The following is a 15,447-nucleotide window of genomic DNA, read 5'->3' as shown; positions in this document are numbered from 1 at the left end:
AGAGGACTGAACCTAGACCAGGATAACTAAGGGATGGTTTGGGGTAACTTGATCCAGCCCAGACTTCATCAGAAAGGTTTCAAGCCTAACTTTAGAAGTACAGAGAATATCTGTCTTCTGAGCACCTTGAGACAATATTGTTGTGATTTAGGGGCTGTATAAATAGAACTGAACTGAACTGAACCCAAACTGGGAGCTGGCTGAAAACTGTAGGAACCACAAATAAGTCTGCACCCTGAGAACAAAGTGCTCTACTGGGATAATATGATCTTCTTTAGCATGTGATGGGGCCTGCTAATTCAGGACTTTGTAAACGAAGTGAAGGATTTTGAATTCATTTCTGAATTTAACATTGAGCTGGTGATGAGCAGCTTATATGGGGAATAAGATCTCTCTTTCTAGTCCTCATTAGTACTGAAGTAAACTGAACTGAAGGCTTTTCAGGGAGCCTAGAGGAAATACATGAACTAGTCTTTTTTCCCCACATATTTTTCATGTTTGAGGATAAATACCTTGAATCTGCTGCCTCACCTTTAAGTCACATCACCAGCAGGTTCATCTCAGTTCACAAATCCTTTTTGAGGAGTCACCATAACTTGACTAGAGCTGAAGTAGGCAGCAGAGAGACTTGGCTTCCCCAGAGTGATCTACATGATTGAAGTGTGGTGATGTCAGTCCCTGTGGAAGACAAAGCAGGATGAGCTCAGTGTTATTGGCTTTGGCTTCTTTCAATTCAGTCGAATGTCAAAATATTAAAGGTCAAATCTGAGAGATGGAAATATTATGAAAAGGTCTAAAGCATGCTCTGAGTTTTTATCACTAGTCTCTTGGGGCTGAACATTTGACAGTATGGTGACACTGCATGGCTGAAATTAAGTAGCATCATTTGGACTCACAGCTTACCATTTTAGCTCAATTAAGCCCATTGTAGCTAGACAGTATATCAGAATAAATAAGTCTAAGAAAATAATGATGATAATGAAATAATTCCCACTAATATACTGTCCCTTTGTATACTAATGCATCAGTCTGAATCATAGCCAAATATCCCGGTTGTATCGAGTGCTACGTTGTTGTTCATTCCCTCAGCGGTGAGAATCTGTTTTGTTATTTCATTATGCAGGAATTGGTTTTCTATTCAGAAGGCTCAGCTATTTGCTGCTCCACTTACCCTGACAGTAACAAAGTGAAACTTTAATCTCCCCTCAGTGTCAACAGCAGCTGATAGCAATTACGGAGAAAGCCTGGATACTGAAGTGGTGCGTTTGACTCAAAGAGTTGACCCACATCCCTCACTGAAAATTTTACTGAGTTCTCTTTATGTTTGCAGCTGCTGTCCAAGCCCAAATTTCTTTTCTGCCCCTAAATTGAATTAAGGAGCTACATGACTGAAGTAATTATACAATTGTCTGGATCTGTGCAGATTTCAGCATGCAAATCAAAACATTATAGATATTGCTTTTATTCCCATTCTAGTCCCATACTAAGTGGCATTTTATAGTTAAACAATGCAAATTAGATGTTGCAATTTCAGAAAATTTAATCTGCATGAAGCTGGAGCAGAAAACTGCAGGCATTATCTCCGCCTGAATATAGTGAGCACAATGCCATTTTACCCACTGACACTTAGGTATAATGCAGCCTTTGCTGTGCTGCAGCCAACACACAAAGCTCCTGCTGTGTAAGAGTGAGGAGCTGTTGCACTGCGAGCTTTGCTTCCTCTGACACAGAGCAAAACAATGGTGGTGCCCACTGAGCACAAAAGCAGACCTTGAACTGACTCTGTGGCCTGGCAGATGTTTTGGTGTGCGATTATCACGACTCCTTAAGTTTACATTAACATTTGTCTACAGACAGCAGGCGGGACTTCTCAGTTTTAATTATGCTGGTGAACAAAGTTAAAATCGAGCACACTTTTTTGTTAATGCGTTAAAAATATCAGCCGATCAAGTGGGGAATTTAAGGCTGTGTTTCATTTTGCAAAATTCTGTTATAGAGAGAGAGATATCTGTCACGATGTACCAAAGACTTATGTGAGCAGGATGAACAGTCATACTTAAAAATGTCTCTTAGCACATATAGAGGAAATGCTTTAGGTGAGGAAAAAAAAAACAAAAAAACAGAACAGTTTCTTAACTCATTTAAACTGTAAAATGTTCACTGATCATAGTTTCCCAGAATCCTCGCTTGTGAACTTGTATTAGAAAATCATGTAAGTTCAGGCAAGCGTTCCATGTAGGCACATTTTAAGGGTGAGGAGGTGTGCTCTCCCAGATCCCAGAAGAGTCTTACCAGCAAATTTAAATTAATACATATCTTCTTTTGACTTTAGCAGTCCTGACTGAAATGGTTTGGATGTGGAGATCTTTTTTTTTTGTAACAAAATGTTTACAGTGACACACTAATGCATAGTGTGTATCCCTGAGGTCTTACACATTAGAAATTTGGAAAGCATTTTTCTTTTCACGTCTTAGTTTTTACATTTAAAAACTTTTTTCCTTCTTTTTTTTTTTTTATTTATTTTTTTTTTATATACGTATGTTTACCAGCTCGAGCTGTTCCTCTGCCTTTGGTTACACATTGCTGCACATCTTGATGCCCTACCACCTCTTGTAAAATCTGTGCTGTGGAATAATCTGAAAACGTTGTCAGGACTGTGTACCACATCACCTCTGTGTGTGTGTGTGTGTGTGTGTGTGTGTGTGTGTGTGTGTGTGTGTGCTTTCGTGTGTTGGAACAAGATAAACAAAACTCAAACAGAAGTCAGATGGAACTACTCCATAATGGTAGCAGAGCAAAAACCAGACGGTGTACCTTGAATTGATGATCAAAATGTTGATATTTCAATTTCAGATTTTTTTTTTTTTATAACTGATATGTAATGTGAACGCTAGTTATTTTAGACTAGATTAATTATGATTTTGATTATGTGGTTTATTATATGGTAGGACACTAACAATGAGCTCATGCAGTGATTAAAGTCGGAATCCTTCAGTTAGAAAATTAGAATGCCAAGTAGTACGGATAAACTATGTCTATCCATTTATGTTTTCCATATGCAGTGCGATTGAAACAGATGCTCTGCATTTGGGCCACACTGTGGGTTGCAAGGATCTGTCAGGTGTCTGAATTATAGATGCAAATATAGTCAGCTATTTTGCATGCCAGCATCATTTGCTCAGAAAAATACCGCACCTACACCTCGGGTCCCAATATTATCATCATTAAGTTGCTCCTCATCTCAACAGGATGCTCAACAAAGCAAACAGTTGAGATAAATGTGGCACCACACAGTCACTAAAAGGTCTTAAATGATGCTGGAAAACATAAAGGGAGGAAACACCAATTTTCCCTGCCAGATTATAATTTTAGCATAGCAATTAGGAGCCGAGGTGATGTTAGGATATTTGAAAATGCGACTATTGAATGTCTCGATGTAAACAGCTAAAATTTAAATTAGAAATCAAGTATTTTAGTGTGAGTCCATTTGCGTTTATAGTGCAGATGCACAGAAGTGCACAAATAAATATCTAAGCTTAATACTTTTATCTACACACATGTTTATGTATATATTGTGTTATGGGTTTTTGTTCTTCAATGAATTCTAGAGAAGTGACATCCAATTCAATAGTAAGTGCAGTTTCTGCAGGGCAGACTTTCTTTTTATAGTCAGATTACCATGTGTCTCTGGAATGTGCATCACACTGAAATCATTAAGTTCTATCACATTCACAGCTAGTTTTCACACTGCTTTCGCAAACTCAAGTGCTTAATGCTAAGAGCATAAGCTCACATTAATAATGGAGATTATGGAAAAATCTGGTTGAGATGAAAAGCTTTACATGTCTTTGTTAGCAAGATGCAACATGTCATTTATTTAACAGAAACTGACAGAATGTCAGACTGACGTGGTGTGACAGAAATCTATTTTTGGTCTCTGAATGTACCTGTTAATAGTCACAACAATTAAACAGCTTTGCACTCTGCAGAGTTCTCAGCACAGAACATGTTGGGTGTCGAGGCTGAGAAAGTCACATGCCTTGTATGCTTCTTCACTTGTGATTTATTTTCTCCTTCAAATAATGCACCGTTGTTCATTTCAGATGCAAGACAAATAATGACATGCTTTAGATCTTAATCCGTTTGTCGTGATGTGCATGCTTATGAGTTATAGCATATTCAGCAAGCCACCCAGGATGTTTTTTGTTGATATAATTTGAAGGAATCCTTTGGTCTATTGATGCAGTGCAGGTCCATGTGACTGTTTTGGAGAGTCCCTGTTCCTTCTCCATCTATCTGTCCATCTATTTGTCTGTCTGTGAGAACTTATGCCGGTAGAAACAAGAAAAGGGAAGATGAAATTAATTTGTGGAATCACTACCTTCACAGGCACACACAGATTCCGTTGTAATTTCAGTTGCGGTTCAGTTAATTTCACAGAACAAATCATTTTCATATATATTTAAAAGAAAAGCTGCAGTACAACAACAACAGCAATAATAATAATAATAATAATAATAATAATAATAATTACTGTTTCCAAGGAGACTTTTTTTTAAAAAATCTAAATAACCTTGATCAGTAATATATTATGATTGGTTAGGTGAGCTTTTAAAAATTCCAGTCCATGAATACTGTTCCATTGTAATATATTCATGTTTTCCCATGCAAGGGCTTACTCAGGGAATCATTTTAAAGTACTGGTACTGAAGTGAAGTATCTCACTGACTCTGGCCTCTAACCTGTCTTCATGAATACATTTCAAACCAAGCTAAGGTAGCTTGGACATGCATGGATAAGGCTGCTGTAGATGGAACTGAAAATACCACAAACAAACCTCATGTAGCAACATGTATTTTTGTCCTGCTCTGTTTCTTTTGGTGGCTTGAAAGAAACCAACACCCTTAACCTCAGTTGCTTTTATTTTGTAATACAAAAGCTTACACATGCCATCACTTCAGAAAGTATTCAGTGTTGTTTTAATGCAATTTTAAATCTATAAAATGTTTTTTTTTTTTTTCCTCTGTCAGTTTAAACTCAAGATAAACTCATGATAAAAGAAACCAATTTGGCAGCAGTTACAGCTTACAGTTGCAGTCTTCTTGGGTAAGTCTCTACAGGCTTTGCAGACCTGGATTTGCACTGTTTATCCCATTCCTCCAAGCAGATTCTGTGAAAGCTTCAGAGAACTGATGTCTTCAGGTCTCCCCACAGATGTTCTGTGGGGTTTAAGTCTGAGCTTTTGCCAGGCCACTCACAAATAGTCAAGGACTTGCCCTAAAGCCACTACATAGTTACCTTACCTTCTTTTTGTTTGTTGTTGCACTGAAAGTTGAATCTCCCCACACTCAGGTCACACTCTGGAGCCGTTGTTGTTTTTTTGTTTTTTTTGGGACTGCATTTGTATTCCCCCCCACTTCTGACCAGTTTCTGCTTTTCTATTGTTTTCAAGAAAATGACCATGTTTTACTTATGATCCAACCTGAAACATTAGCACAAATAAATAAGAAAATAAAAGACAATAAGTTAACAAAGCTAAATGGCATATTGATATTTTAAAAATTAAAGTAGAAAAGACAGTAAAAACACCAAAACTAACATCAGTCATGACCTGATCTGGTTATGATGTGATGCAGATTTATTTATACTGGATTGGACTGGATCCTATATCAAAATCAGCATACAAATACATTCACTCATGTGATGGAAAGATTCTACCATTCTCTGTCTTAAGTTGATGTGGCTGAAAGGAAGGCATCATGTTTTTGTCTGTGCATAATCCTCTATTACAAGATATCCTCGACTGTACAAATTATGTTTTGCGTGGAATGTTCTGATAATATTCTGTGACCATGGTGGGTAGATAACGTGTTGCTATAAGTGAGTCTGCTTGTTATCATTCTTTGTCAATGGCCATGCAGACTCCTGTTCGCCTCTGAATTGTAGCTGGAGTTGATATGGTGGTGACTGATTGTCCTGGAAGGCAGCCCTTCCAGCCTCTAACCTCACATGGTTTGTACCCCAGACCAACTCCACTGGGATTTTTAGGAACTGACCACATTGTTCTTAAAGAGTGAGAGCTCTGAAATAAATTATTATAATCTGGGGGGAATAAAGGGCAAAAATAAACATCACCCTAACCTGATAGCTTTGATGTTTGAGTCGTGGGGGAAGAACGCTGACTGATTGTAATCTGAGTTGCAGCCATTGGTCAACTCTACAGCAACAGAGCAGTAAAGTGTGATCGACTGACTTAGCTGTGTCTTATATGTCTGCATCTAAGTGTGACAAATGCAAACCCCAGCAGGTATGAAACACAATTAACAGAAAGAGGATCTCATCTGGGCGAGCCCAACAACCACTATGAGCTGAATATGTCGTCTATCTCATGTCCAGTGTTAATTGTGTTTTTTTTAATTTGAACCTTTTTTCTCCGTTGTGTAGTACCGTGTCTTAGACTAAGGCTGCTCTGTTGGTTCAGCATACATCTGACTCTGGCAACAGCCTGACTTGTACTTCACTCCTGACTGGATCCCATCTTATTATCTAGAGTATGATGAAGAATCAGACGTTTCAGTTTAAAATGGATGTTTTGTTTCTCATAACTGTTGCGACACACTAACGATGCCTATACAGCGTGAAAACAGTAATATGGTTTCTTTATGACTCACAGAGTTGACCTAAATTGAACCTGGTTAGATTTTTTTTTTGAGTCTGTTGTTTGTGCCATTTTTGTAAATGTGATGTACCTGTGTGATCAATAAATTATCAAAAGGGAGGAATGAGATGGGAATCTTTAAGATTCTGCCTACATGGAATCATGTTTTGTTTTTACACAATCTTCTATTACAAGATATACTTGACTGTACAAGTTATCTTTTGTATGTAATGTTCTGATTAGGTTCTGTGACCATGGCGGGTAGATAACATGTTTTTATAAATGATTCTATGCTTGTTATAATTTTTTTGTTAAAAGCCATGCAGGCTGCTGTTGCGTCTGCATTGTTGTTTGACCCCTTTGCAAAGGCAAATTAAAAGCTCACAAAGACAGTCTGCTTACGTAGATCAATTTATTTCAGATTTCCATAACACTCGCCTTTTCCTCTCTCTATTTGATTTGAATAGCAAACAGGTTTTAAAGGCAGTGACAGATTCCAGGATCTCACATCATTTCATAAGCTGTTCCACATTTTAGCTCCCAAAGGATTTATATTCCATTCAGTTCAGCCAATGAAGTTTTCACTGAATTTTGATTCTACTTGGCATTATTCCTATGTCTCAAGTACACTTCAACACCTGTTGACCTGTTAGACATTTAAAGGCTACATGGTACATGCTGACCCATGTCAGTATTGTTCAGATATTTTAGTACTGTGATATTCTTACCATCCAAACACCCATATAGTACAGCATGTAACAGCTAAAGCATTAGAGTTACTGTAAGTGGTTATGCATACGCACTAATTCTGTTCTTTTCTTTTTTTTATTCGATTTCTTATCACTAACTACTTGTGTACAAGTTTTCTTTTCTCATCTGTATTGTCTTTTTTGTATTTACTGTATCAAACTTGATCTGTATCCACTGGTGAGATAAGTTCTTCAGTTTTTATTGATAAACTGTAAAAAAGGAAGGTGGGCCACTGTGGTGTTTATCACGTTGGGAGGACATTGCCTTTAAGTCAGATGTTTTCATTTCAAGGGTTATCTGTGTTTGTGTGTCTGTGTGCGCACCTACCGGGCTGTCTGTGATAATGAAATGCTGCATGTGGCAAAGACCTATCTAGAGGGAAACAGGGCTGTTTTCATTAGGCTCATGTTTCACTGAGTGCACCTTCTCCTCATTTTGTTCAGAGACACAAAAAACATGACGACAGATCCTCATCAAAAAGGCACACTGTGTATCATTACCAGGAAACACCTCTGCCTTCTGTCTGTTTTGTTCACTGTGAGCCATAGGGATGAAAAATTCCATTTACACAAACACAGTTTATCTATCACAAAAACTGACATAGTGCAATCCCTGAAAACACTCTCCGCTGTTGAGAAACACAACACCAGCTAAGAGAAAGCCTCATAAAATTATAGTCACTCAAGAAAGGCTTCTTGCTTCAGCTGACATATATGTTCTGATTTTTTTTTTTTTTTTTTGGTTGTTTGCTTTTTAGCTTTCTTATGTAATGTTTTTCTTTTTCTAAGTGTATACATCAGTGAACTCTTTGCAGCAGTGGGAGCCACAACAACCTGTATCAAGCAAATCTAAGGCTTTAATATCACAAAAACCTTTACACTGTATCCTATGTAAAACAAGTTATTTAGTTTTATATCAAGTAAGAAGCTGGAGGTAAGCATGCAGTTTCTCTGATACGCAAACATGCAAGCAAGTGATCCATGTTCTTATGTGTCTCACGCATAAGGGAGCAGTGATGCTGTGTATTATAAAAGTATCAGCAGGGGGCTATATTTGTGAGTTGATGCTTCAGTTTTAATAGCTACATGAAAGCATTTACAAAATCATTTAAGAACACATGACGAGCAAAATGATTTATGCTGGCCAGTTATAAGTCGCTGAGAAAGTAGCAATATATTAAGAACAATACTGTTTGAGGGAGACTAAGACAGTGGTTCATATGACTTCTATTTTCACTGATTTGTCCTGATTCCTGTTGTTAAAGGACAGGCTGTGAAGTTCTTGTACTGTGCACTGAATGGTAGGGCTACAATACATTGGTGGACTGCTAAAGGTCTGCTTACTGTCCCTTAGTCAAAACTAAAAATGGATAATCACTAGTTTTCAGTTTTTATGTACAGTAAACTTGTCTATAAACTCTAGGGCTAGTGCCTTTTATTAAATTATTTATTCTTTTAAATTTGTCACTTTTGTTGTTTTTTATTATTGTGCTCTTTTTAAATCCTATCTGTGTGTCTGTTATTACTGTATAGCTTTGTGCTTCTTTTATATCTTGTCCTAATGCCTTTTATGTCTTATGTAAAGCTCTTTGAATTCCCTTGTAGTTGAAAAGCACCCAACAATAAGTGTGCGTTGCTTTGTCTCGACAGTCTTCATTTCCTTCCCACAACTACTTTGACTAGAAACTCCTTCAGACTTATTAATGTTTCTTTGTGTGCAGATACCCCAGGTGAGCTACGCCTCCACAGCTCCAGAGCTGAGCGACAACACCCGGTATGACTTCTTCTCCCGTGTGGTGCCTCCTGACACCTACCAGGCCCAGGCCATGGTGGATATTGTTAAGGCTATGCGCTGGAACTATGTTTCCACAGTGGCCTCAGAGGGGAACTATGGAGAGAGCGGTGTCGATGCTTTCATTCAGAAGTCTCGGGAGGATGGTGAGTACACTTGGCCTTGTTTATCATTACTGCATATCTTGCACACCAAGCGTGGGAAGGTGTCATCCATTTGAGCTTGCTGCACTGCAGAATGTAAAAGCTAAGTGATACGCAAGCAAAACTCAGCCACTGAGATCAAATGTTAGATTTCAACCCAGAACATGCATATAGGCAGAGGTCCACTTTGATACTACAGAGAACATCTGTTTGTTATTACTATGTATATGATTACGATATGAATGGCTTTGAATCACCATTTACTTTTACAAGAGTCATAGCATAGAAACAATATCCGTATTATGAAGGAGATGCTAATTAACACCTTGAATATACACCTAACAGTGTGCCCATACACAACTTTAAAGTGCCAATTAACACACTATTTTAGCTTGAACATATCAATCCAACAAAATAAATATAAAGCATCTGTTAAACTGTTGCACAAGGAGCACTCCATCATTTCCATTACCTAAATAGCTAAGACTATATGTAACATCTGACAGGTATCCAGAATTGAATTAATTGTACCTAAAAAATGTTATATTATTGTCTATAGTTGGGTCTTTGAATCTCAAATTACTACACTGCAGGAGTTCCCGAGGTACTTGAGGATTGTGGATTGCAAAGTAGAAAAGTAATTAAAAAGGTCGGGGCTTTAAAATGCCTCGGTCATGTCACTGGCTTGCACCATGCTTGGACAGAATGAGACTCACTTGGCAGTGGTTGCTCATCAATTATGTCTGTCACTCTAAACCTTAAATCACTTGGGCACATGTCAGGGAAGCTGAGGGGTGGGGAAGAAATGCATGTGGAAATGCATGCAAATTGTGATTCTAGATAGAGGCCATGATCAGGTCTCAGTAGAGTAGTAGAGTTGAGTGTCACAAATGTGGATAAATTCAACAATTTGAAGATAATGTATAGCAAATCTAAATGATCATCCATTTGATAATGTGTTTCTGACTGAGGTTTAATGACACGTGGGACCTTAAGGGCTAATTTTTTCCCAGTTTCAAAGTCATGAAACTGTATTAAAAAAAATCTTTCAAAACGAATGAGCACAACTAGATTCAAAAATACTGAATTTAAAAAGGAAACAATGTCCAGACACTGTCCTATTGAGGCAAATATTCCTGTTTTGCATAATAGACTGCAGATTTCTACAGCATTTTAAAACCATTAAACATTTTATTAGCTAACTCCTCCTCAAAACCTGATCAAGAAGGATAATGCATTTCATAAGTCGATGAGGTGGGGGTCAACTAGGCCCCTTGCTAATTTGTCACTACTGTCACTGGAGTCACTAGTAGTGTTGGTGCCTTTTGGAATATTTTAATGCAATTACCTAAATAGTATAAGGCTTACTTACTGTTTAATTGTACTAATAGGCTGGTGTACCCATCTGGTCTAATTAGCAGTCCACCTTTTTGTCATTTTGGGCTTCAAACATACAAAGATTGAGAATACCATAAAGCTGAAGTCAAAAACTAGCATGTATAGTTATGGCAAAAGGTTTTGGCAGCACAAATCTTGTATTTTATAGATTCTATTACTTTTTATTTTATTATTTTTTTTCTATTTTTTTTTTTCTTTGAGACAAAGAACAGTCATAATCATTTAATAGGTTTCACTACCAAAAGTTTTCTGGGCATGTTTTTTCTTTCTTTTTCTTTTTCTTTTAGATAAATAGCATTAGTTTATTCAGTCAATTAATTTTTATATACATTAAAAATGAATCAGACTTTGGCTATGTTGTCAACATAAATTCTTTGGAGTTTGTTCAAGCTCAGTAGATACATATCTCTCTAAACACATTAATCTATATGAATTATTCAGCAAAATCATATATATTAGCTGCTAGAATATAGTTTAAACTCTTATTTGATATTCTCTTCTCCACAGTGTGCTTTCACAATATGAACTGAAAAAACCTAAGTGACTGTGGAATTATTTTAAATATTATTCTAATTCACTGCCGCATTTGTTCTCTTACTTTGCTATGTACCACTGCTATGAGCTGAATATACCAAGGAAATAACCTGAACAGGCAAATTATCTGACTCAGCTCCCACAGCAGCAGCCCTGGCAGCACAGGAGCCACCTGCTTGGAGCTTCACCGGAACAGCTTTCCCATAAGAGAGTTAGTAAATAAGACTGAGTACAATGTGGGTAAAAAGCAGATGATGAAAGGTAAATATGAATTCCAGGTGGGGTTTTTTGATCTCTGCTTTTGTTTCCCTCTTCTCTGGCAAAAAGTGCCTCAAGCTGGAAATCGGTGGCCTTCAGTGTTCATTTCCGTGTAGTGTCTGAGATGAGAAGCTTCTCATCTCCCATATACCGACCCAGGATGTGACCCACCCTGAAGGGATGGTTGTAAGAGCTGATGTAGGATACATGGACAAGAAAAGCAGTCACTTGCTTTCTTTAAAGAAAAAAAAAAAAAGAAAAGAAAAAACTATCCTGCTTTCCAAATCACATATTTTTTCTGTATACTGAAAAGTCATATGGAAGGATAGTCTTGAGAGCTTGAAAAAAAAATGGCCTTCTTTTTTTCAAGCTCTCAAGACTACCATGACCTGGATCACTGAGAACCTACACAGACTTTTTCTGACATACTAAATTGTAATACAGTGGGGGAAATAATTATTTGATCCCCTGCTGAATTTTAAAATTTCCTCACAAAACAATGAACAGTCATTTTTATGGTAGTTTAATTTAAATGGAGAGAGACAGAATTTCAACAAAATCCAGAAAAAAAAAAAAACTCAATACATAAAAGATATAAATTGATTTGCATGCCATTGGGTGAAATAAATGCTGTTGCCGTGCAGCACGGTGCCACGGTGGTTAGCACTTTTCCCTTACAGCAAGCAGGTCCTGGGTTTAACTTCACCATCTGGCCGGGGCCTTTCTCTGTGGAGTTTGCATGCTCTCCTTGTGACTCTGTGGGTTCTCTCTGGGTACTCTGGTTGGGCACCAGGTTGGCACAAATCTCATGACTCTTTACAAAAATTGTCTCACTGCCACTTGGCAAATCGAAGCTTCGACTCCTGCCACATCTGTGGACCCATCTTTGGTTTTCTGACTATGGGAAGGAGGTTCTCATCCAAGATTTTATGCTACATGGCCTCGTCCACTGGCCCCTCAATATGGTTAAGTTGTCCTGTAACCTTAGCAGAAAAACAGAAAGAAAGTATAATGATTCCACCTCCATGCTTGACTGTAAGGATGGTGTTTTTTTGGTTTATACTGTACTAAGCATTTCTCTTCCTCCAAACATGTATAATTTTGGTTTTATCTGACCATGGCACTCTCTCCCAAGTCTTATCTAAATCATTTAGATGTTGACTGGCAAACTGAAGATGGGTCTGTGCATGTGCTCTCTTGAGATGGGGGAACCTTACAAGCACTGCAAGATTTCAGTATTTCAGTCTATTTCAACATTATGGTGCCAATGGAGACCTAGTGGTGTTTTTGGTGACTGTGGTCCCTCCTGCCTTCAGATAAGACTGAGGGTGATTGATTCATTCTATTTTCCTTCCATTTCTGAATAATCACACCAGCAGCTGTGACCTAGATTCAAGCTTCTTGTTGATGGTTTTGTAGTCCATTCCAGCCTTGTGCAGGTCTAGAGTCTTGTCTCTGATATCTGTTGACAGCCTCTTTGGTCTTGCCCATGGTGGTGGAGAGGTTGAAATGGAAGAAATTGATTCTGTGTGCTTTAAACACAAAACGAGTTGAAATCAGAAGTATCTGTAATTGATAGATTTGGTTGATTGATTGGCTGTGCCCATGTGGCATACAGATTACAGTCTGTGGGAGCAGGAATTCTGTCTGGGTTGTGGAAGATCAAATGCTTACTCAATGACATGTACAGTATATTCAATTCTGTTTTATTTATATAGCGCCAAATCATAACAAACAGTCGCCTCAAGGCGATTTATATTGTGGGTAAAGACCCTACAATAATACAGAGAAAACCCAACAGTCAGAACGACCCCCTGAGCCAGCACTTGGGGACAGTGGGAAGGAAAAACTCCCTCTTAACAGGAAGAATCCTCCAACATAGCCAGGCTCAGGGAGGGGCAGTCATCTGCTGTGATGGGTTGGGCTGAGGGGAGAGAGACAGGACAAAAGACATGCTGTGGAAGAGAGCCAGAGATTAAAAATAATTATTGATTAAATGCAGAGTGGAGTATAACAAAGTAAATAAGGTGAATGAAAAGAAACAGTGCATTATAGGAACCCTCCAGCAGCCTAGGCCTATAACAGCATAACTAAGGGATGGTTCAGGGTCACCTGATCCAGCCCTAACTATAAGCTTGATCATAAAGGAAAGTTTTAAGTCTAATCTTAAAAATAGAGAGGATGTCTGTCTCCCGAATCCAAGCTGGGAGCTGGTTCCACAGAAGAGGGGCCTGGAAGCTGAAGGCTCTGCCTCCCATTCTACTCTTAAGTATCCTAGGAACCACAAGTAAGCCAGCAGTCTGACAGTGAAGTGCTCTATTGGGGTGATATGGTACTATGAGGTCTTTGAGATAAGATGGTGCCTGATTATTCAAGACCTTGTATGTGAGGAGAAGGATTTTAAATTCTATTCTAGATTTAACAGGGAGCCAATGAAGAGAAGCCAATATAGGAGAAATCTGCTCTCTCTTTCTAGTCCGTCAGTACTCTAGCTGCAGCATTTTGGATCAGCTGAAGGCTTTTCAGGGAGCTTTTAGGACAGCCCGATAATAATGAATTACAATAGTCCACCCTAGAAGTAATAAACACATGAATTAGCTTTTCAGCATCAGTCTGAGAAAGGATGTTTCTAATTTTAGAAATATTGCGCAAATGCAAAAAAAGTGGTCCTACATATTTGTTTAATATGAGCATTGAAGGACATATCCTGGTCAAAAATGACTCCAAGATTTCTCAGTGTTACTGGAGGCCAAAGTAATGCCATCCAGAGTAAGTATCTGGTTAGACACCATGTTTCTAAGATTTGTGGGGCTGAGTACAAGAATTTCAGTTTTATCTGAATTTAGAAGCAGAAAATTAGAGGTCATCCAGGCCTTAATATCTTTAAGACATTCCTGCAGTTTAACTAATTGATGTGTCATCTGGCTTCATCGACAGATAAAGCTGAGTATCATCTGCATAACAATGAAAATGTATGCCATGCAAAATATCAATTTCCAAATTTAATGTGTTGTATTTTTTTCTGGATTTTTGGTTGATATTCTGTCCTCCTATCCAAATACCATAAAAATGAGAGACTCTCCATTTTTTGGAAGTGAGCAAACTTATAAATTCAGCAGGAGATCAAATAATTATTTCCCCCTCTGTATGTGTATTAGGTACACCTAATGTTGGACAAAAACTTTTCTTCGCCTTGTGTTTCACTTCTACATACTAATAGAGATTTTTTCCCCTGGCAATGAATATGCTATATTAAATTACTAAAGACATCAAAGCAAAGAGTAGTACATTGAGGCCATAGTAAGTTCTAATACCACCAGATAATTTGGAACATCTTACATTGAGCTGATGCAGACACGGGATGCTTTATTTCTTCAATTTCAAAGGACCTATTTTATGAAACATACATAGTTTCTGAAATGGAAAGTTCCTAATGGTCATCCGGGGTCTACTTAATGGTCTCTTATTGCTTGCTACTTTCATATTTATGAATGTACAATTCTTTCTGAGTGCGGACTTTAGGAAACAAACAGGAGACACAGAGGCCAGTCAGTTGTGGGCAGTAGAAGCTCATCTCTGACTGCAGACTGCCCTTCTCTTCAGAGACGTTGATTACTATGGAGCATGCCCCAATAGATGTCATTAATCAAGTTAATGAAACATAATGTCAATAAGAACCCTAACAAGATTTCCCTTGCAAACCAATGGCCTGCCTGACATCAACATAAGAAACCCTGCTAATGGAGTGACTGCTACCCCTGTGTGATGAGGAGGATTACAAGTGTTAGCCACAGAGTTGTGTTGAATAAGCGCATGTTAAGAAGAAGAAAAGGGGAGCACAAACAACTCTGCATTGCTCCTGGGTGGTTTATTTGTAGATTCAGAAAGCAGACAATTTTAGAATAGGCTAATGTT

The 15,447-nt window shown here is 38.1% G+C and overlaps 1 protein-coding gene across 1 annotated transcript in view; it reads left to right on the top strand.

The window, feature by feature from the left end:
- LOC115779795 (metabotropic glutamate receptor 4-like) overlaps window positions 1–15,447 on the top strand; it is a 160,342-nt gene that overhangs the window by 57,933 nt on the left and 86,962 nt on the right. Inside the window, 1 exon segment of the mRNA XM_030728620.1 lies at window positions 9,129–9,345. Coding sequence (XP_030584480.1) covers window positions 9,129–9,345 — 217 coding nt within the window.

The sequence above is a fragment of the Archocentrus centrarchus genome, chromosome 5 (genome assembly GCF_007364275.1).
Source record: "Archocentrus centrarchus isolate MPI-CPG fArcCen1 chromosome 5, fArcCen1, whole genome shotgun sequence".
NCBI classification, from domain to species: Eukaryota; Metazoa; Chordata; class Actinopteri; order Cichliformes; family Cichlidae; genus Archocentrus; species Archocentrus centrarchus.
This window is presented reverse-complemented; position numbering and strand designations above follow the sequence as displayed.